This window comes from Argentina silus (assembly GCF_951799395.1).
Source record: "Argentina silus genome assembly, chromosome: Y".
Taxonomy (NCBI): Eukaryota; Metazoa; Chordata; class Actinopteri; order Argentiniformes; family Argentinidae; genus Argentina; species Argentina silus.
The window spans coordinates 31,654,389-31,676,709 of record NC_139654.1 but is presented as its reverse complement, the minus strand read 5'-3'; the positions used below and the strand labels follow the sequence as shown (position 1 = coordinate 31,676,709).

At 46.1% G+C, this 22,321-nt stretch overlaps 1 protein-coding gene across 1 annotated transcript in view; it reads right to left on the bottom strand.

Annotated features, from left to right (window-relative positions):
* Nucleotides 1-707: 707 nt before the first annotated feature.
* LOC310824072 (centrosome-associated protein 350-like) overlaps nt 708-22,321 on the bottom strand; it is a gene marked incomplete at both ends in the record, with an annotated part of 50,112 nt that continues 28,498 nt past the window's right edge. The window contains 11 exon segments of the mRNA XM_083696954.1: nt 708-853; nt 961-1,105; nt 1,320-1,481; nt 1,642-1,674; nt 1,677-1,779; nt 1,781-2,142; nt 9,508-9,824; nt 9,914-11,461; nt 14,943-15,029; nt 15,271-15,503; nt 19,255-19,377. Of these exon segments, the coding sequence (XP_083553080.1) occupies nt 708-853; nt 961-1,105; nt 1,320-1,481; nt 1,642-1,674; nt 1,677-1,779; nt 1,781-2,142; nt 9,508-9,824; nt 9,914-11,461; nt 14,943-15,029; nt 15,271-15,503; nt 19,255-19,377 (3,259 nt within the window).

Genomic DNA, 22,321 nt, shown 5'->3' with positions numbered 1-22,321 from the left:
ATAAAATACAAATAGGATCTATGCATTTTTTCTTCTCGCGCACAAGTTACAATAACATTACACAACGTATTGCTGTGTGTACGTTTCACCATTGCTTTGTTATTTCGTCACTTTTACAAAATGTTAAATGTTTTCTAGTTAAACATGTTATCGGCAAGATTACTTTACAAATTAGATTTTATTCCTTATCAAATCATTTCCGCTCAATAAATATTACAACACTGGAGACAAAATAATGTCCTTTTTTATACAATCAAATAAGATTTGAAATCCCCTCTGAAGCTCCTGTACTCACTGTATTTCATCTCTAGCCATTGTTCAAAAGCCTAAATAATGTACAGGCCACTCCTGAATGCACAGTAGACATCAGTTAGTCTGTCCTGGAAGAGTTAGTGTAGCAGCATGGATGACCTTAATGCTAAAACATGGCACTGCCCAATCAGAGCACACTCCATCAAGGACTGACCAATAGCAGTTCTGGCGTTGGAGGTGGGACTTGTGACAGGGCGGCTTCCAATTGGTTAAAGGCTGGGTAGGAGGTGTTTGGTGTAAGACAGACAGGTGGTGGGTCCAGTCAGGTGGCTGGTCCCGAGGTGTGTGTCAGACGGGTCGCAGGGTGGGTAGAAGGCATCAGAATATGGTTGGCACAGGCGCTGTAGGGAGATCTGGTGGGTCTGTTGGGTTCGGGTTAACCCGGGTTATAGGGCTCAGGACTGGGCCGCTCTCCTGGACCTCTTGTCCTGTATGTGAGTCAGAGCCTCGGCTGTGTCCTTTATCAACACGTCAAAGATCCCGTCGGCCAGCTGCATCTTAACGTACAGCTCGTCTTCGTCATAGTTCACCCACTGGGAAACTACCCCTAAAGGTTTACATACATGTAAGATTGTACAAGACCTCGACATAAAAAGTTGGTAACATGAAATTAAATGAATTAATTTGAATCATCTCAGAACAAGCTTGGCTGTTTAACATGCTTCCTTACCAGTATATGGTCTACTCGGTCGCGTTTCTTCCTCCCAAACTTGAGCATCTTCTGCCAGTCAGTCTTCTGGGTCCGGTCCTTCTTCAGACCATACAGCTTCAGAACTTCAGCAGTGATGAAGGCCTGGAGGACCGGAGGACATGTGAGAACATGACACAGCCATTTTAGAATAAAAGAATACAAAGAAATAACATAAAGAAAGAAAGGAATATTCCTGAAATGTCATCATGGAGAAATAGAGTTGTTCTGTATTATCACCTAATTGGCCGATCGGCGTTAAAGAAGCATTGAATCATATGCCCAGTGGTGAGTAGATCGCTAACCCTGGCACACAGACCTGTATGGTACTGATGTCCCCCGGGGCCTTGACCCGGTGGCAGTGGGAGGCGTTCACCCGGCGAGGCTTGACCCACTGGGGCTGGTGGGCGTTGGGCATAGATCTCCATAGATCATCGGCATAGATCTCCTGGATGAACTCCCATGATAGGTCATAGACAGCCTGAGGAAGGGGAGGGGGAGTGGGAACATCAGTGGATACAGCTCAATGATACTCCTCCACGTGTGTTTGATATCACTCCTTATTCCATTCCATGGCATTACAATGAACCCGTCCTCCGATTTCTACCTCCACAGCCTCTCCTGTTGGAAGTGGTCCTCACCTGTCTGTAGCTGCGGACACAGATAGCCTCCTGGTCCTGTTCTTGGGATCGAGGCCCAGGAACTCCTCAGAGGCCTGGGGGGTCGTTAGCCCTGCCAGGGTCTGGTTGCCCCCCCCGGCCCAGACAGCAGATCTCGCAGATTTCCTTGGTGGCAGCGTGGACCAGCTTCTGTACCTGGGGGGTGCTGTGGGGCACCACTATGGCAGGCTGCTCGGGCACCTTGGGGGGCAGCAGCGGCCTGGGGGGGGTCTTGGCCTGCTCCGCCCCTGGGATCACCAGGCCCCCCAAAGCGAACAAACCAGACAGCCCCCCCAACACTGCCTCCTCTCTCTCCTCCTTCTGTTTCTGTCTCTGCTGCTCTCGGTGGGAGCTGAGGCCAGAGTCCTCGTCAAACCAGTCGTGCTCATCTCCCAGCTCGTCCAGTAGTTCGCGGCTGAGCTCCAGCTCTGCTAGCCTCTTAGCTAGCTCATCCTGGCCGCTGGCCCCCAGAACGGCACTCTCCTACAGGGGAAGAGAGAGGAGTTATGGACCCTCAGTACAAAACATGACAAACAGAGCAGATAAAAGGGGAAAACTTTAAAATAGTAATCATCTAACACTAAAAAGCATAAGAAATACAATTTCTTACTGTGGTTAAAATCTACACAAGGAAAGAGCGCACCAAATTCAATAGTATTTCAACATAAGCTTGTGGGCCATACAGGACTTGTTGTTTGGACTTTGGACGTCTAAAAAGAGTGTCTTTTGAGGACTGTGTCAACAGTCCTGGATAACGCAATTACTGTACTGTTGCTGTTCCCTCCAACCTTTTTATCGGTAGTCAATCATTAACACCACGGCCATCTGTTGGGAAACCCCACTACAATGGTCTATAGATGTTCTACTCAACTAACTACCCACTAACTTTAGCTCTCACCCTAAGGCAAGGCAAGTTTATTTATATAGCACATTTAATACACAGAGGCAATTCAAAGTGCTTTACATAAAATAGATAAAAAGGCAAGATAAAAATATAAATAAAAAGCATAAAAGATATATATAAAAAAAAAAAATAGAAGTCATTTTAGGGTCAGAGAGCAATTATTAGCAGCAATTTAGTTTAAAGAGCATAAACAAAAAAAAAGAAAAAAGAAAAGCATGTTCGGATTTTAACTCTGAACGTGGACCTACCAATCGTGAGTAACGTGGACCAACCAATCGTTCTATTCTCAATTAACGTGGACCACTTCATTAACCTTTTTAAGATCCTGCACAAAGCGCCATGCTTGTGTTTGGAGTTAACTTAGGCAATTTAAGGCAAACATAAAGGTTTTTAGGCCATTTTTGAAAGTCGCCAGAGTTGGGGCTGATCTAAGATCTTCCGGAAGTTTATTCCAGCTATGTGTAGCATAATAACTGAATGCAGCTTCACCATGTTTTGTTTTAATCCAAGGAACAGTTAGTAGACCAGTCCCTGATGACTGAAGAAGTCAAGAGGGTTCTCTCATAGTGTGGAAGCAAGTCAGCGATGTATTTTGGCCCTAAACCATTAAGTGATTTATAGACAAGTAATAGTATTTTGAAGTCAATTCTATAACACACTGGTAGCCAATGCAGAGAACTGGTGTAATATGTTCAGCTTTCTTAGTCCTTGTTAGAACTCTAGCAGCAGCATTCTGAATGAGCTGTAACTGCCTAAGTGCTTTTTTGGGAAGGCCTGAGAAAAGACTATTACAGTAGTCTAACCTACTGGAAATGAAAGCGTGAATTAGTTTTTCTAGGTCTTGTTTGGACATATCCAATGGACATATCCGACATATCCTCTAATTCTTGCTATATTTTTAAGATGATTTTGTTGTAGACTTGATGTGGGTGTTTAAATTGAGATCTGGGTCAATAATAACACCTAGATTTCTGACTTGGTTTTTATACTTCAAAGACAGGGAATCAAGATGAGCACCAACTTTCAGCCTTTCTTCTTTAGCACCAAAGACAATTATCTCAGTTGTGTCTTTGATTAGTTGGAGGAAATTTTGGCACATTCTTGGCCCAGTCATTGATTTGGTCAATGCACAGACGCAGTGAGTCTATAGGCGCATAGTCACTCGATGAGAGAGCTACAGTGCCTATAGAAAGTCATCATACCCCTTTGAAATAGTTACTATATTTGTCGTTGTGGGGGGACATGCAGCGTTCGGCCTGTAGGGGGAGCTACAGGACCGTGGCCAGGGTTCGAAAGCGAGGCTGGCTGCGCACCTGTTGCGAATCAAGCCTCGCTAACGAAAGGGTTTAAGATGTGTGTGCCTCTGTGTTCGGGAAGACGGAAGGACGGCAACTGGAAAGTTGCCGAGTGCATGGGGGCTGAAAAGCAATAACTAAAAAGAAAAACTATACTTTATGAATAAACGGGACCTTTCCCTCACCACACCACTGCGTCTGCCTCTCTCTGAACATGGAACTCGTTACAGTCGTACAGCCTGAAATCAAAATCCATTAAAAAAAAATTTGCTTTATGTACAAATTTAGCCATACAACATCAAACTAATTAAAAAAGGCGACAGTTCTGAAAATTTATAAAAAATTACAGGGTTGGAAAAGTCATCAGTCCCCTGATTTAATACTTTGAAGAGCCACCTTTTGCTGCAATTACAGCCATCAATCTGTTTGGATATGTCTCTACTAGCTTTGCACACCTAGATTGGAGAATATTTGCCCATTCTTCCTTGCAGAATAGTTCGAGTTCAGTCAAATTCCGTGGTGAGCGACGATGGACTGCTCTCTTCAAGTCCATCCACAGATTTTCTATCGGATTTAAGTCAGGGCTCTGACTTGGCCACTCAAGGACATTCACCTTTCTATCCTTAAGCCACTGCGTTGTTCTTTTGGCGGCATGTTTAGGATCGTTGTCGTGTTGGAAGGTGAATGACCTGCCCATATTCAGCTGTCTAGCAGAGGGATGCAGGTTGTCCTCAAGAATTTGGGTGTACTTGGCAGCATCCATTTTCCCTTCAATCCTGACCAATTGCCCAGTCCCCGCTGAAGAGAAACATCCCCACAACATAATGTTGCCACCACCATGCTTCACAGTAGGTATGGTGTGTTTTGGGTGGTGTGCTGTGTTTGGTTTTCGCCAAACATAGCGCTTGGAGTTCAGTCCAAAAAGTTCAATCTTAGTCTCGTCTGACCATAAAACCTTTTTCCACATGGCAACAGAATCTTCCAGGTGTATTTTTGCATAGCACAAACGAATGACTGTGGCACTTTTTCAGAAAAGGCTTCTTTCTTGCTACCCTGCCATACAGGCCAGCTTTGTGTAAAGCTTGTGACACTGTTGTCACATGCACAGACAGACCAGTCCCAACCATAAAGACTTGTAAGTCCTTCAAAGTTGCCTTTGGCCTCTTGGTAGCTTCTCTGATCAATGTCCTCCTGGCTCGGTCATCCAGTTTGGACGGACGGCCTGATCTAGGCAAGGTGTTGGTGGTGCCATACGCCTTCCACTTCTTAATGATGCTCTGAACGGTACTCAGAGGGATAGCTAAAGCCTTAGAAATCTTTTTGTAGCCTTCACCTAACTTGTGCCTTCCTACAACTTTATCCCGGAGGCCTTTTGAAAGTACTTTTCCAACCATGGTGAATTCTTTGCAGAACCATGCACTTCTAGTAGTGGAATCCTCAAGAAACAGCTGGTTTTATTCTGAAGCAATCAAAACCACTACAATTGATGTCAGGTGGGGGGCAATTAGCCTGGTGTTTGATCTGGAAGTTGATTGGTTGCACCTGAGCAAGTTTATAATGGTATACTCTAAGGGGCTGATCACTTAACCAAACCAGGTATTTCACGAATTAATTTTTAATAATTGTCCAGAATTAAAAAAAAAATTATATTTTCACTTTGATGATGAGGGTTATAATGTGTACATACAGCTCAAAAAAGTTAGATTTGATTTATTTTAATTTCTAGGGTGTAATGTGACAAAAGGTAATGATTTCACAGGGTATGATGACTTTCTATAGGCACTGTATGTATCATTGAGTGTCGTCCGCATAGTTTTGGTGCGCAATTTTGTTCTTTTGCATAATTAAGCCTAGTGGAAGCATATAGAGGTTGAATAAAAGAGGTCCCAGAATTTAACCTTGAGGTACACCACACGTCATGCTAGTTCGCTCAGATGTGTCGTTGCCAATGGAAACAAAATGGTCCCTGTCTTGCAGATAGGACCTGAACCAATCTAAGACCATGCCGGAGAGTCCAACCCAGTTTTCCAGTCTGTCTAATAGTATTGAATGGTCAACAGTGTCAAAAGCAGCACTAAGATCCAGTAACACTAGGATTGAAATTTTTCCAGAATCTGTGCGAATATCATTTAGAACCTTAATAAGAGCAGTTTCGGGGTCGAAAACCTAATTGGAATTTGTCTAAGAAATTAAAAAGTTGTTAAGTTGTTGGTAGACAACTTTTTAGATTATTTTACTTATAAAGGGTAGATTTGATATGGGTCTATAGTTGCTAAATACAGAAGCGTCCAGGCTATACTTTTTTAGTAGAGGCTTAATAACTGCAGTTTTCAAAGCCTTTGGAAAAATGCCTGATAGTATTTGCAGTAAATCTGTCGCCAAGCACCTGTAAACAGCATGTTGATGGCTTAAGATGTTGTACAGTTTCCTCAAGAGTTTTGTAGTCAATGGCATTAAACTGGGTCATGTTTATCAAGTTTCTTTTATGTGAATGTAGTGGTGACACATTTTTGTTTAATGAGGAACTACTGATAGTTTGTCTAATGTTTTCAATTTCATCCCTAAAGAAAGAAGCAAACTCATTGCATTTATCGATGGATAGGAGTTCAGGGGTTATTTGTGCTGGGGGGTTAGTCAGCCTATCAACAGTGGCAAATAAAGTGCGTGCATTATTAATGTTTTTGTTGATGATGTCATAGAAGAAAGATTGTCTCGCGCTTTTCAATTCCAGATTGTAGGAATGAAGTCTCTCTTTATAGATGTCATAATGAATGTGGAGCTTTTTTGGGGGGGGGATTTTTGCAGCGTTTGCTCCATGGTGCTTTTTGCTTACCAGAAGTTGCTTTCACCCTAACAGGTGCAATGACATCAATAACATTCATAATTTTAGAATTGAAATTATCTAAGAGATCATTAACAGAGGCTGAGGTAAAAGTTGGTGACAGGGAAATAGTCTCCATAAATAGTGCACTAGTATTCATTGATGTATAGTTTTTTTTTTTTAACAGTTTCTGATCTAATATGAATGTCAGAAGTAATAGACATTTCAAGGAAAATGCAAAGATCACACAGAGCAACATCAATAGCAAATGACTTAAAACCCCTTGTGATAAATAAATCTAAGGTATGGCCCTGGTTGTGGGTGGGCCCGGATACATGTTGAGACAGTCCAAAGGTGTCAAGTTCTTTGGCATTCTTATTGTTGGGGTTGTCAATATGAATGTTAAAATCTCCTGATATAGACAGACAGTCATATTCCATGGAGATTATGGACAATAGTTTAGCAAATTCATCAAAGAAACTACTAGAATATTTTGGCGGTCTGTATATAATCAGGAGTAAAACACGAGGAGAGGGCGTTCAGTGGCGTAGCACACGAAGGCGCATACCATATCATCGCAAGGTCCCTGGTTCGATCCCAGCCATCGACATATCCTGCATGTCATCCCTTCTCTCTCTCACCCATCCTTCCTGTCAATCTCTACTATCTCTATCCCAATAAAGCAGAAATGCCCTAAAAACATATTTAAAAAAAACAAAAACACAAGGAGAGCATTTCAGTACAGCGGCAAGATATTCAAATGATGAGAAGTCTCCAAATGATACCTGCCTGCATTGAAACACGTCTGAAAAGATAACAGCTACTCCCCCCCCTTTCTCATCAAATCTGGGGGCATCAATGAAGTCAAAATTTGGGGGTGCTGACTCAGTGAGAACAGCCGCTCTGTTAGTCAAATCAAGCCGAGTTTCAGTAAGGACCACGAGATCAAATTTATGACTAATAATCAGGTCACTGATTAGGAGAGACTTATTTGATAATGATCTTACATTAAGCAATGCGGTTTTTATGGTTTTAGTGACAGAGTGTAGGGGCACCATGGGCTGTTGGGGAACAGCTATTAGGTTTGATGTACTTACAGAGCATGTTGAGTACTGATTGTTTAGTCTCGTAGTAATCAAAACAGGAATGACAGAGTTTACACTGAGAACAGCGTGGTGACTCTCTCGTCTTGACAGTGTTCTTGACAGTGATGGGGGTGGACGTCGAGTTCTGATGACTGGGCGAGGTGGAGCTGCCTTGATCTGCCTTGCAGCTCGAGGGGGAGGTGGAGAAGGTTTTGGGGGGTGTAGCTGGGGGTTGGCTAGGACTGATGAGGGAGTAAGTCGAGGGGGTATTCGGGGTGGTAGCTGAGGGCTGGCTAGGATGGAGTGGGGGAAGGATTGGGGTGTTAGTTTGAGACCAGCATTCACCAGTTCGTTCATCCCGGCTGTAAATGCCAAAAGATGGGGGGGGGGGGGGGGGTGAGAGGGAGAAGGGGGAGGCGGCAACTACTTCATGGGCTGTTGGGCTTGAATCACTGAATATCACGTCAGGGGATGTTGGGGCGGATCTGATTGCTGTTGGTAAGAGAGGGAGGGAGAGACCTCCTTTGCAAGATCGTCATCCTGGGGTGGGGATCTGGAAGATTGGGGCAGTGAATCTGGCGGTGGGGAGATGGGAGAGGCCTCTTTTGCAAGATCGTCTGTGGGGCACAGACTTTTGCGTCATGGGTTGCTGGGCTGGAGTCCGACAGTGGGGGGGGATGGGGTGGCCATCTTTATCTTTAGGCTGTCCTTGCATCTTGCCACAGTTGGGTGGCAAATGGAGTAAAGTAGGTTAGAGGTGAACAATTCCTCTCATCTGTTAAGATGAAATCCATTCTCTCGGAAAAGGTATCTTCTCCCAAAACAGATTGAAATTGTAGATAAAATTCACTTTATGTAAGGCACAAGCAGTTGAAAGCCATGTGTTCAGTCCCAGTAGCCTGCTGAATTTATTTACTCCCCGACCGATTGACGGCAGAGGACCACTAATGTATGTCTCAATATCTAGGAGCCTAGCATTTTCAGAAGTTCAACAAAGTCCTGTTTCAGCATTTCTGACTGTTCCTTGGAAACATCATTTGCCCCTACATGCACAATAATTATGTTCAAAGTTTGGTGGGCAGATAGGATTTCTGGGATTTTTTCTGTTGTGTCACAGACCATCTCATCAGGGAAAGCAGTATGTTTTGGTATTCCCCTTCCCACCAACGTTGATATTTTTTTACAGCAGAATCACCTACAATTAACGTTATTGGCCTAGTGGTACCGTTAGCTTGCTGTTGTTGCAGCCTGGTGTCTTTCGAAAGCCCTCTCGTCCCCGAGTGGCGTGGAGGTGAGAAGTGAGCCAGATCGTCAGACGGTGATCCGGGCTCACGCAGTAGTGGTTGAAATCGCAGTAGTTTTTCCATAGTGACTAAACCTAGTCAATAGTTGCATATCAACAACAGCGTTGCAGTTGATAGTTTCCAGGGTTTTCCCCAAAGAGTGTAAGAGTAGCACAGCATCACCTTGTCCACTTGGCTCCTCCACGATGTAAACATTTCAGAGCTCATTAAACTGATATTTAGTAATGATTGAGTAACTATCTTTGATTGCCATTGTTGTTAATGACATTGTTGTTAAAATGACATTGTTGTTAAAAAAAAAAAAAAAAAGAAAAGCGCAAATGAAAGTGATAACATGTTATCGTTCCTCAGTTAATTCAGCGTTTAGCGCATTTTGACATTAATAAATGCGAGTCGAATTTGATGAAGCAATCCAGCGCCACCTTGTTAACCGACTTACCAGGCGGTTACAGAGTTCTGGAGAAGACACGTCCTCCTGCTCTACGTCTGAGAAGAAGGGAAGATCATCCTTCTGTGTGACCGCAGGAGCCATGGGCTTGGAGACCTTCTCCTCCTCTCCCTCCTCTTCACTGGAGAAGTCCACAGTGATGTGATTAGCCACCGCTATCTTCTCCTCCTTGGCCTTTCTGATGAGAGTGATCTGCTTCACCGCATCCTTCACAAAGTTGTTGAGGAGCTTATCAGCGAAAGCGCTGAGCGTGTTGGCTTCTCTGTCTCTTCTGTCCTGTGTCTTAGCCTTCTGCAGGTTTAGTTGGTCTACAGGGACGTCGGAGGGGGGGTGGTGGTGGTATTCTGAGGGATGTCCAGGACTGTCGGCTCAACAAGGTCTGTGGTCTCCTTCTGACTCTGCGTCCTTAGGCCCATTCGGTCCATGTCAGAGATGTACAGGCGGGTGGGAACGTCCTCAAACTCCAGGATGATGCTTCGGCTCCCTCTGTTGGGGATGGGAGACCTGTCCTCTTTAGGGTCACGAAAGTGTGAGTCTTCGCGGGGCTTGTTGTCTTTGGTGGAGGTTATGAGGTTGTTGAGGTGTTCAGCTGGTTCCTCTCTCCCATCACTAGGTCCTCGATCTTCAGCCGGAAGGTTCTTATGAGAAGACGTCTCTTCTCGGTTGTTCTCCTGACCTCCGTGTTGTTGGTGTGAGTTCTTCTCAACGTTGCGTTTCTTCTTCTCCTTGTAGACCTCAAACTTCTCCGGCAGACAGGATATCTTGTCAGGCGGGGCGAGGATGCTATGGCTTTCGTCACGGTTGAGGTACGCCATGCCATCGTAAGTGCCGTTGTTGCTGCCCTCCGACTCGTCCAGCTCCACATCGGCCCAGAACCTGTTGGCAAAGCTGGTGCGACCCTTGAACCTGAGGGTGCCGGGCTGCAAGCTGCTGATCAACACCCTGTCTCCCAGGCTGAAGCTGGACATCATATCCAGGACTGGGGAGGGGGTCTGGGTGGGGGAGCGGTCTGAGCTGGTGACCTTCTCCTTGGGCTTCTCCTCCAGGGACTCCCCCTTGGTCTGGCTGAGGAGGTCCAGCAGACTGTCAGAGCGAGGGCTGCTGCCATTGGAGGCTCCAGACTGTCCACTCAGCTCCTCCGTGATGAGATCCTCCTCCACCTCCTCCCCCTGGCTGCGCCTGCGGCCAGAGTGGCTGGAGGAGCCCCCCCTGGTCTCTGGGTGGGACGGTGAAGGAGGCTGGAAGCCCTGGTGGTCCTCTCTGGGAGACAACTCCACAGAGGACTCAAAGTCTTCATGGTAACCATCGCCAGAGGGAGGAGAGGCCTCCTGGACCTTCACTGACGCCTCCCTCTTGGAAGAGAAGCTATCAGAGTCTGGGTTGTAGGAGTGCCCTCTGCTAGGGGGGCTGATATCTCCTCTGGGCTCTGTGGCAGCAGACTGGGATCTGTTAGAGAGGGACATCCCAGAGCTGATGACATCGTCAGCATGGAGAGAACCGTCCTCAAGCCTCTCTCTCTGCCCCCCCTCCAGACTGCTCTTGGGGGACAGACTCCTGTAGAGGTCCTGTAGAGGCTGCTGGGTGGCTTGTCTTTGACCCATGTCTAGTTTGTGTAGATGGTCTGTGTGACTGTCTACTACCGATTGCTCCTGGTCAGACTCCTCAAGCGCCTCCAAGACCTCGGAGTGGTGACTGGAGATGTCAGTGCTCTCCTCCCCAGCAAAGGTGGCCCGTGGCTGGGCTAGGTTACTCAGGGCCTGGGCCTCCCTGGAGGTCTGAAGCCTGGGGAGATGTTTGGGGGATAACAGGCCTCTCAGACCGTTGAGGGTCTGAGTGTGGTCCGGGCTGCCGTAGACGGGGGTGGGGGACACCGTGGAGGGGTCCTCATCTGATGAATCCTCAGGTGCAGAGGTCTGTTTACTATGTCCCGATGGTGTGAGGTCATCTGTGAACAACACACACACACACACACAAAATAGACTTTTTTTTTTTTTCAAAGAAAATTGCATATGCATGAATGTGAAAGTGGCTTGTTTGCAATGAAGGGACAATTAATATGATAATGAACATTGACAAGACCTGTGCTCACTGCCCAGCACCGTGCAGCTCGATTGGCTTTTGCGAGAGAACACCAGAATTGGCAGGTCGCCATTGGCGTCCTGTTCTCTTCACAGATGAGAGCAGGTTCACACTGAGCACATGTGACAGGCGTGAAAGAGTCTGGAGACGCCGTGGTGAACGTAATGCTGCCTGTAACATCATCCAGCATGACCGGTTTGGCGGTGGGTCAGTGATGGTCTGGGGAGGCATATCCTTGGAGGGTCGCACAGACCTCCATGTCATAGCCAACGGTAGCCTGACTGCTGTTAGGTACCGGGATGAGATCCTCAGACCTTACGCTGGTGCATTTCAAATTCAAATTTGAAGCAGATCGGCTACAGCAGCAGAAGACCACACCGGGTGCCACTCCTGTCAGCTAAGAACAGGAAACTGAGGCTACAATTCGCACGGGCTCACCAAAATTGGACAATAGAAGATTGGAAAAACTTTGCCTGGTCTGATGAGTCTCGATTTCTGCTGTGACATTCAGATGGTAGGTTCAGAATTTGCCGTAAACAACATGAAAGCATGGATCCATCCTGCCTTGTATCAACGGTTCAGGCTGGTGGTGTAATGGTGTGGGGGATATTTCCTTGGCACACTTTGGGCCCCTTAGTACAAATTGAGCATTGTTTAAACGCCACAGCCTACCTGAGTATTGTTGCTGACCATGTCCATCCCTTTATGACCACAGTGTACCCATCTTCTGATGGCTACTTCCAGCAGGATAACGCGCCATGTCACAAAGCTCACATCATCTCAAACTGGTTTCTTGAACATGACAATGAGTTCACTGTACTACAATGGCCTCCACAGTCACCAGATCTCAATCCAATAGAGCACCTTTGGGATGTGGTGGAACGGGAGATTCGCATAATGGATGTGCAGCCGACAAATCTGCAGCAACTGCGTGATGCTATCATGTCAATATGGACCAAAATCTCTGAGGAATGTTTCCAGCACCTTGTTGAATCTATGCCACAAAGAATTAAGGCGGTTCTGAAGGCAAAAGTGGGTCCAACCCGGTACTAGCAAGGTGTACCTAATAAAGTGGCCGGTGAGTGTATATACACACACACTAACACACACACATGCACTCTAACATACACACTCACCAGGGTTCCCACACCTTCCTAAACATCAAATTCAAGGACTTTTCAAGGACTTTCCAGGCCCAATTCCCTCAAATTCAAGGACCTAAAGGTTAATTATTGTTACAACACTGATAATTTTTATAATGAGAACTAGCAGGCTCACAGACAACAATTAAAAAGAGAGAGAGGCTTGAATGTGAACACTTCTCAATTGTGCTGTGTTACAGTGATGGCAGACTATGTGGTCTCTTGCCTTCTCGAACACAGCACAGCAAAACAATATATTGTGTAAGTTGAGCGATAGAGACAGCGACTTATTTACGAGTTGAAGAGCTAAGTGACTCCTCATTTATTTAATTAGCACCAGCTTAACAACACAAAACATGTCGCAGAGCAAAAACAACACCTTTTTTTTTTTTTTCCATGAACATGACCATATGAATAGATAAACAAACAAAAACACATGACCATAAATAACATGTTTTGCAACAATAAAAGATTAGATGAAAATGAATTGGATCAAAATGAATAAAACATTTCCCCAACCATTGTGTTCTGGGGTGGCCTTTTTGGATCTTTTTTTTCTTTTTTTTAAATTACTTAGTCATTGAGTAGTGTTTTGCCCCTTCTCAAACTGTTATAACAGTGCCAACCCTTGCTTTTTGCTGCTATGCCCCTTCATTTGCTTTTCAGTTCATTCACTTTTTCGTTGAGTAGTGTTTCTATTTCAGCTATTTGTGCTCTTTTATCTTTAGCATCCTTTCTCAGGCTATTGGACTTGGCAATAAGAGTGAGGGTGCCTGTGCTCTCCGCTTTGAGTGCAAATTCATCTGCTGAGGTCTCGAGAGCATTTGTGTCATCTGTCAGTCTTCTTTTCTTCCCTTTAAGTTAATCTATTTAATCTATAGGTCTTTTCTCTTTCTGTTTTTTTGCTCATCCATTCTTGTCTGTCTCTGTTCTTCTTTATGTCTTGTATCACATACCTCTGCCTTTCAGATGCCACTGACATCAGCAGTGGTCTGTCAATGCACACATTATGTATGCCACCCACAGCTCTTATGTGGTCAACTATACATCTCTGTTCTACGTATGAATCTTCCTTCAAGTTCTCCACTTCAATCTGCCGAGTATCCACACTCTACTGAGGCTTGCCCGTGTGACAGTAAGAGGAGTTGGCGGCAAAGGCTCCATAGATTTCTGAACTCTTTGTCCTCTGACATATACTCATGTAAAAATGTGTCCATGCTGTCTTGGACAGGATCAAAGTTTACAAACTGTGTTTTGGGCCTGGACAATGTCATCAATAAAATGAGAGCATTGTCGAATGATGTCATCACAATCTTCTTCCTTCACCCGATGACTATTTACAAGAAAGGTCAGGACCTTCTTCAATTTTGTTGTACACAGCATCTTTCCATTTGTGCCGACCATTTCCCTTGGATCCAAGAAAGAAAGATGTGAGACCAGAGAGTACTTCAAGGGAGATTTCTCAATGAGTTTGTTAACAGTTGTGAGCATACACTTCTTGCAAGCGATTTTGAAGTCCATCAACGTTTTCTGTCCAATTTTCTTCCATGCGGACAAGTCTCTCACAATTATTCGACCTGTGAGGAGTCGATGTGATTAGATGATTGGCTCACCTCAACATCAAGTTTTTGAGAGGTCTTCACTTCTTTCATGAGGTCTGGCTTAATGAATCTGCTCATCAAGCTCTTAAGCAGCTTGAACCACTCTGTAGAGAAAAATGGCACCATGGGCTTATCAGTCTGATTAGCGTGTGAGGAATGGTGTCACTTCTTTGCTCACTGACAAGATAAAATTCAGTTTTGCTGTCACGAGAAGGTCCTTAACGGCCTCCTGAATCACCTCAAAGGGCTTTGTGCCTGGATTTGGACATCTCTTCTTCTCTACAGCCTTCACATACACTCACTGAACACTTTATTAGGAACACTATACTAATACTGCGTAGGGCCTCCCTTTGCTCTCAAAACAGCCTAAATTCTTCGTGGCACTGATTCCACAAGATGTTGGAAACATTCCTTTGAGATTCTGGTCCATGATGAGATGATTGCATCACGCAATTCCTGCAGATTTTTCAGGTGCACTTTCAAGCTGTGAATCTCCCGTTGTACCACATCCCAAAGGTGTTCTATTGGATTCAGATCCGGTGACTGGGAAGGCCACTGAAGAACACTGAACTCATTGTCATGTTCATGAAAACCAGTTTGAGACGACAGTCTGGAGGCTGGGACGCTGGCAGCTCTATGTGGACGCTGGACCCCGTCACCACGGGAGAGTAGTCACCCTCACTCACAGACCCTGAGGGGACAGACAGACAGATAGGTCAGAGGTTGCAGGTAGATAGGTAGGTGTGTGTGTGTTGTCGTAATGTGTGTGTGTATGTTAAGAGAGAGAGTGTGTGAGTGTATGTATGTATGTTAGTGCGGGTGTGTGCATGTTAGTGAGTGTGTGTATGTATGTTAGTGTGTGTGTTAGAGAGTGTGTGTGTGTGTGTGTGTGTGTGTGTGTGTATTTGACAACATCTCTCCACCCCTCTCACCTCTGTTAGTTCTGCCATCGTGGCTGGGGCTGGCGTTGGAGTTTTCTCTGTGGTCCGACCCATCTCCCCGCCTGCTCCCCTCCCTGCTCCCCTCCCGGACAAAGGCGGCCAGGGCCTCCATCTCCATACTCCGGACCTCGGACTCCTCGGCGTTCAGCCTCAGCTTCCACTCCAGCAGCTCCTTGGTGTGACGACGCCTCTGCATCAGCTGCTGCTCCCGCTTAGTCAGGAACCTGGAGGAGAGGAGGAGGAGGAGGGATGGAGGGAAGGGTGGAAGAGAGGAGAAAGAAAGCAGAAGTGAAGTGGTTGTACTGTAACATTGCAAATGCAAGTTGCAAACCTTCACTGCAAACCTTGAAGCACTGGGATAGAACGCGTGCACACATATGCATTCGCACACATGTAGACGGATTTGGTGACACCAGCCTCTGCGACAGCCTCCTGACACAAAGACGATGGAGTCTATCTGTGGGAGTACATCGATGAAGGCCTGAGAGAAGGGCCAGACGACTTAGTATTTGTTTTCGCAACCCTTGTGTGTATTTAGCTCTTCCTGCAACTCATATTGCCTGCAAACCCTCGAACTCTATACTTATAACTAGCACAATGTGCTTTGTCCCCATTCCTGTTATTTCATCCCTCAGGAGGACACAGACACATGTCTACCCACCATGCTCAACTGGCCACGACCTCGCTGGTGCTTTGGAACTGCCAGAAAACGGTCCGGAAAGCAGAGGCAATCTCAGCCTATGCCTGGTTCATGTCCCTCCACTTCCTGGCCTCCCTTCCTGGTCTCACCGAAGTTGAAACATAATGTCCATCCAATCACACCTGTTCATATCCACCTTCGAATTCCATGCTGTTTCTGTCCCCTTCTCTGTCAAACGTCACATTGTTGTAATCTATCGTCCCCCAGGTCAGCTTGGTGACTTTTTGGAAGAGATGGATGTCCTTCTCAGCTTCTTCCCAAAGGACGAAATTCAATCCTCTGCCTCTGACCCAAGAAAAAGCCCTCGACTGAAACTGCTCTCCCCTGTCACTGAAACCCTCCACTCTGCTCGAGCTTCCTCCCTCTCCTCTGTTCTCATTCTTATGGACCTGTCCGCTGCATTCGACACAGTAAACCACCAGATCTTTCTCTCCACCGTCTCAGAACGGGGCATCTCTGGTTCTGCACTCTCCTGGTTTGCATCCAACCTGGCCAATCGCTCTTACCAGGTGACGTGGAGAGGGTCGCTGTCCTCTTCACACGCCCTCACCACTGGGGTCCTTCAGGGCTCTGTCCTACAACCCTTACTGTTCTCCCTCTATACCAAATCTCTTGGCTCTGTAATTTCCTCACATGGTTTCTCCTGCTACGCAGATGACACTCAACTCATTCTCTCCCCCCCCCCCCCCCCCCCTCTGACACACAGGTGGCGACACGTGTGTCTGTGTGTCTTGCAGACATTTCTGCTTGGATGTCAGCCCACCACCTCAAGCTCAACCTTAACAAGACTGAGCTGCTCTTCCTCCCTGGGAAAGCCTGCCCTCTCCAAGACTTCTCCATCACAGTCGAGAACTCCACTGTGACCTCCTACCAGACAGCAGAATCTTGGGGTGATCCTTGACAACCACTTGTCCTGTACGGCTAACATCACAGCGAGAGCACGCTCCTGTCGATTCTTCCTCTACAACATCCGAAGGATACGTCCATTCCTCACGAGAGAAGCAGCACAACTCTTGGTCCAGGCACTTGTGATCTCCCGCCTTGACTACTGCAACGCACTCTTGGTCGGGATCCCCGCCTCCGCCATCAGACCTCTGCAGCTCATCCAGAATGCTGCTGCCCGTCTGGTATTCAATCTCCCCAAATTCTCCCATGTCACTGCCCTCCTCCGCACCCTTCACTTGCTCCCGGTCGCAGCTCGCATCAGATTCAAGACCGACCCTGGTGTTCGCCTACCGGGCGGTAAAGGGAACAGTCCCTGCCTACTTGCAAGCAATGGTCAGCCCCCAAACCCTTGCCCGATCACTCCGTTCTTCTACCTCGGCTTGCCGCCTGGCACCGCCGCCTCTACGAGGATGCAGTGGTCGCGCCGTTCGGTCACGGCTTTTCACTGTCTTGGCTCCCCGGTGGTGGAACGAGCTTTCCACTGCTGTCAGGACTGCAGAGTCACGACCTATCTTCCGCCGTAGAATGAAGACCCATCTCTTCAGGCGACATCTTGACTGTCCCTCCAAAAGACCTCTTCAACAGACAGGGCTTCAATCTGATACCAGAGTGCACAAGCCACCCATCCCCCTCCCAAGCTTCAGAACACAAGCATACACTCACCGGCCACTTTATTAGGTACACCTGTTCAACTGCTCGTTAACGCAAATATCAGCCAATCCCATGGCAGCAACTCTATGCATTTAGGCATGCAGACATGGTCAAGACGACCTGCTGAAGTTCAAACCGAGCATCAGAAGAAATGGGGAAGAAAGGTGATTTAAGTGGCTTTGAATGTGGCATGGTTGTTGGTGCCAGACGGGCTGGCCTGAGTATTTCAGAAACTGCTGATGTACTGGGATTTTCACGCACAACCATCTCTAAGGTTTACAGAGAATGGTCAGAAAAAGAGAAAATATCCAGTGAGCGGCAGTTCTCTGGGCGAAAATGCCTTGTTGATGCCAGAGGAGAATGGCCAGACTGGTTCGAGATGATAGAAAGGCAACAGTAACTCAAATAACCACTTGTTACAACCAAGGTATGCAGAAGACCATCTCTGAACGCGGGCAATCAGCTCGACCTTGTCTTCACAAGATCCTCCCATACCTCAAACCTCACTGTTACCCCTCTTCCAGTTTCTGACCATCATTTCGTATCCTTCTCCCTCCCTCTCAAATGCTCACCCTCCCAACCAGTCTCTACCCACAATGTGTCCTCTCGTCGCAGCCTGCGCACCCTCTCACTCACCACTCTCTCTTCCTCTGTCTTTTCCGCCCTACCCTCTGTTGAATCCTTCGCTCTTCAATCCACTGATGCAGCTTCCTCCACCCTCCTGTCCTCATCCTTCGACTCTCTCTGTCCACAGATCTCAAGGCCGGCACCATCCACTCCACGCGCGCTGTCTGAAACCCTGCAAGCTTGTAGAATAGAGCTGAGAGGAAATGGAGAAAATCTGGCCTTCCTGATGATCTAGACCCTTATCTCTCTCTCCTCCTCAACTACACCTCATCCGCATCAGCTGCTAAAGCCTTACACTACCATTCCAAAATTCAATCCTCTGTCTCTGACCCACAGCTTTTCACTGTCCTGGCGCCCCGCTGGTGGAATGAGCTTCCCACTACTGTCAGGACTGAGTCACTTCCGATCTTCTGCCGTAGATTGAAAACCCATCTCTTCAGGCTACATCTTAACAGTCCCTCCTAAAGACCGCTTCACCCTCACTACCCCCCCTATACTAACCCTAGAGACCTCTTCACCCCTGCTACCCCCCCTGTACAAGTTCTCTCCTGCTAATAAAAAATAAAAAATAAATAAAAAATAGCCTAATGCCTACTGGCATTACGACTGCCTATGGCCCCTGGTGTGAGCATTGATTACTTTGTCTTATGATGACTGTTGGATAGATGATTCACTAACTTAAACAAATGTATTGTTGTAAGTCGCTTTGGATAAAGGCGTCTGCTAAATGCCATAAATGTAGAATAAGGCCCTGTTGAAATGAACATGACCTTTATGGAACAACATGAGGCCTTCCCTTTCATTGGTGAAGCAAGGGCCATTGTTCTGTCATGGATTCCAAACGGCCGTGCCCCTCATGCATAGCGTAGTGATGTTGCATGCAGTGCTTGAGACGTTTCACGTCTACAGTGTTGTCCACAGATCAGCTCATTTCAACAGGGGAGCATTGGGTGCTTTTCAACCCCTCCCTCCAGTGTTGGTGGCTGAACACAAACATGCACCATGGGACAGGGGGGGTGAGGCAGGGGGAGGAGGGAGAGAGAGAACTGTACCTGACCAACTGGTTGAAGAAAAAGAGCTGAAATTTGGGGTGTCGGTTTGTGAGACAGACACTGAGGGAGGCCCGGTGGTGGGCTGTGAACACAGAGAAGAAGTAGTGGACAGGAGAGCAGTGTCTACACAACAACAACAAGGCAGGAGACACACAAGGGACAAACAAACAAACACAAAGATAGAGAGAGCCATGAGTAAGCATGTGGTTTAGTTCCAACTGAATGTTTCATGTTTCATTCACAGCAGTGATGTCGTTACTCATGGCTGTGTGTTGGCGTGGTCTTTAGCGTGTTCTTTACATGGTTTATCATTACATCCTGATCCTCAGAGGAAGGCGGGATAATAGCAGGATGTGCGTGTTGTCTCCCGGGAATTCAGGCTCTGTACAGAAGCCCCCGACCAACCCTCTGTAACAGGTGTGGATCCTCAGCCTGCAGGGTCTTACCCACCTCAGCTGCTGACTGGTCCTATGTAGGTTGGTGTCGATTAGACTCACTCCGCTGTTAACGGTCTACGTCCCATAGTTCCTCCCATATCTTCCTCTACCCACCTCAGCTGCACTGAAAAGTCACCCCAAATAAAACCGTACACAGAAGTGGGTAATCTCTATGGTTAACGACCGCTCTAATCTTATATGAGTGCCAGCTGGTGTGGTTGCGGATAAAAGGGTTTATCGGTAAGGATAATTTACCCAAAGGAGGTAGTAAGGGGCCAGATATAACCCTTCAGATCCTAAGATGTAATATGCACAGTAGTCTATAATATTTTATGTCACCAGGAGGAGGTAAAATTGCTTATGATGGATGGAATACTAAACTTCCTTATATGAATAACATTAAAGTTTAAAAAAATAAAAAAAATATAAAAATTAAGATTAAGAATTAAAGTTGATAAAACTGTTCCTTTAAATGCAGGTTAAATTCTTTAATGATGGCTTAAAGCATTGCAGCGTTACAGGCAGAGTGATTAAATGGTAAAATGGTAATATTCAAAAAACGATTAAAATTAGAAAAGAATAAAACAGTCTGTCCCTACTCTGCCTGTGAAATTTAGAGAAGTCCCCAGTTCCACTTGATCAGAGCGAAGCCGGTTCCTCTATCCGCCATGGCTGTTGTTATACAAAGAAAGGTCTGCCAAGGTCCTCCGTTGTGCTTGAGTGGCGAGGCCGTCAGTCAGAATTCAATCAGAGTGTGAGCTCCGGACAAGGAGAATCTGCTCGGGTGCTAGAGTATGGAAGCTCCAGTTTCCACTCCGGGGTAGTCTTCAACACACTCAGTCCTGCTCCGGTCCTTCAGGTGTTACGCTCCGCAGCGGGGAATGACCGTTGTACTGCTCCGGGGAGCTCTTTTTATATTCTCGATAAAAAGTCCTTCAATGTGGCTTCTCGTTACCCCCACCCTCTCTTATGGGGCTTCCTGTTCGTCTAACACCAGAGTGCAGGTGCTTTGTGTGTTTGTCCCTAAATATTTGTTACACATAGTGTGTGTTTTATTCATGCTTGTATTTCTGTGTTAGACACAGTGTCTGTGTTTGTAAGGTCATATTAAGTGTTTTTAGGGAAGTTCTTTTTAGGAAGTGTCTCTGTCCCTCAACTCTCAGGGTCACAAGACATATAATCATACACTTTAACCTTTATACTCACTTAGTCAGGCATAGAATTCGATCTAGCAACTAGTACATCACCCTGAGTTCGCACCCATGCTTAATCATGGGCATAAGGGCACCTGTTGTTATGTCTACTAGACATACTTATCACACTCATGCTTAACCATGGACTCAAGGATACTTTTTGTTACGTCTGCTAAACCCTTCTTCTCACACTCCTGCTTGATCATAGATACAAGGGCACTTTTTGTTGTGGACTTCTGCAACCTGACCCACTACATCCCGCAGATCCTACACTATTAACCCTTCTTATGCCGTGATAAAACTATGTATCATCAAAATTAACATTAGTACATATGGTAGCATACTTCAGTAATCATCCCTGAGTAAGATTACACAATCCAACATTAGTACATATGGTAGCCTACTTCAGTAATCATCCCTGAGTAAGATTACACAATCAAACAGTTCTATATTTCTATATTCTTAGTACCTTCCGTGTTAGTAAGCTGTCATCACAATGAGGCCCAAGCAGATATGTTGACCCAGGGTCATACACTTGCATTCTAATTCCTCTTATTTAGTTATTCAGTTACACATATTCGAACCAACTTATCATTTATAAGCAGTAATGCAGTTTACACCTATTTTAATCAACTTGTCATTCATAAGCAGTTATGCAGTTGCACCTATTTGAAGGATAGATCAAAGATAAAATGTGTTTCAGGAACATCCGCAGCCGCGGTGTCCCTCGTCAGGTTGGGCCCCCAGCTGCTAAGCTTTTTCTCTTTCTCGCCGTGTCGTGGTGATTCACCAAGGTTGGTCTCAAACCTCGGGCCAATCCTGCTGTGCTTAACTGGGTAACGTTGGGAATGGTGTTTAGGCCGGGGAAAGGCCATACTAGACTCGCCCGCGACAGTGTGCGTCGGTCTCTGGAGACAGGGCAACAAAAGAGACGGCTGTCTAGGAATGTGGGACCGTGTGTGTGTGTGTACATTTATGTCAACAATTTGGTGGGTGGCGGAACGGTAATTCACAGGTCAGTACAAGGTGATTATGTGTTCATTACGATAGACACTGTAGTCTGAAAGCCTACATTAACCCAGAGTGTTAACAACAACACCACAACAGTAATCATAAATATAGACTACAGTGATTAAGAGAGAAAGAGGGTTTTACAGAATCAGGACAGATTGTTACTGGACCAATGGCGGGCAAGCAGACAGGAGCATGGGGTTCGAAGCAGGTCAGTAAGTCAGTTCACGAAAGACGATACACACGTCCGTTTGGTCATATGACATGTGAAGGGGGAGAATTTCAATTCTGCCCCTATCTTCTTCAGTTGACCTTCCCCCGATATCACAAATGGCTATGAGCTCTCTGAAGTGTCAAACTGAATTCTGATTGGTCTGCTTTGGTCTCCTTGCTAAACAGCTCCAAATTTAAATATTTAAATCTATA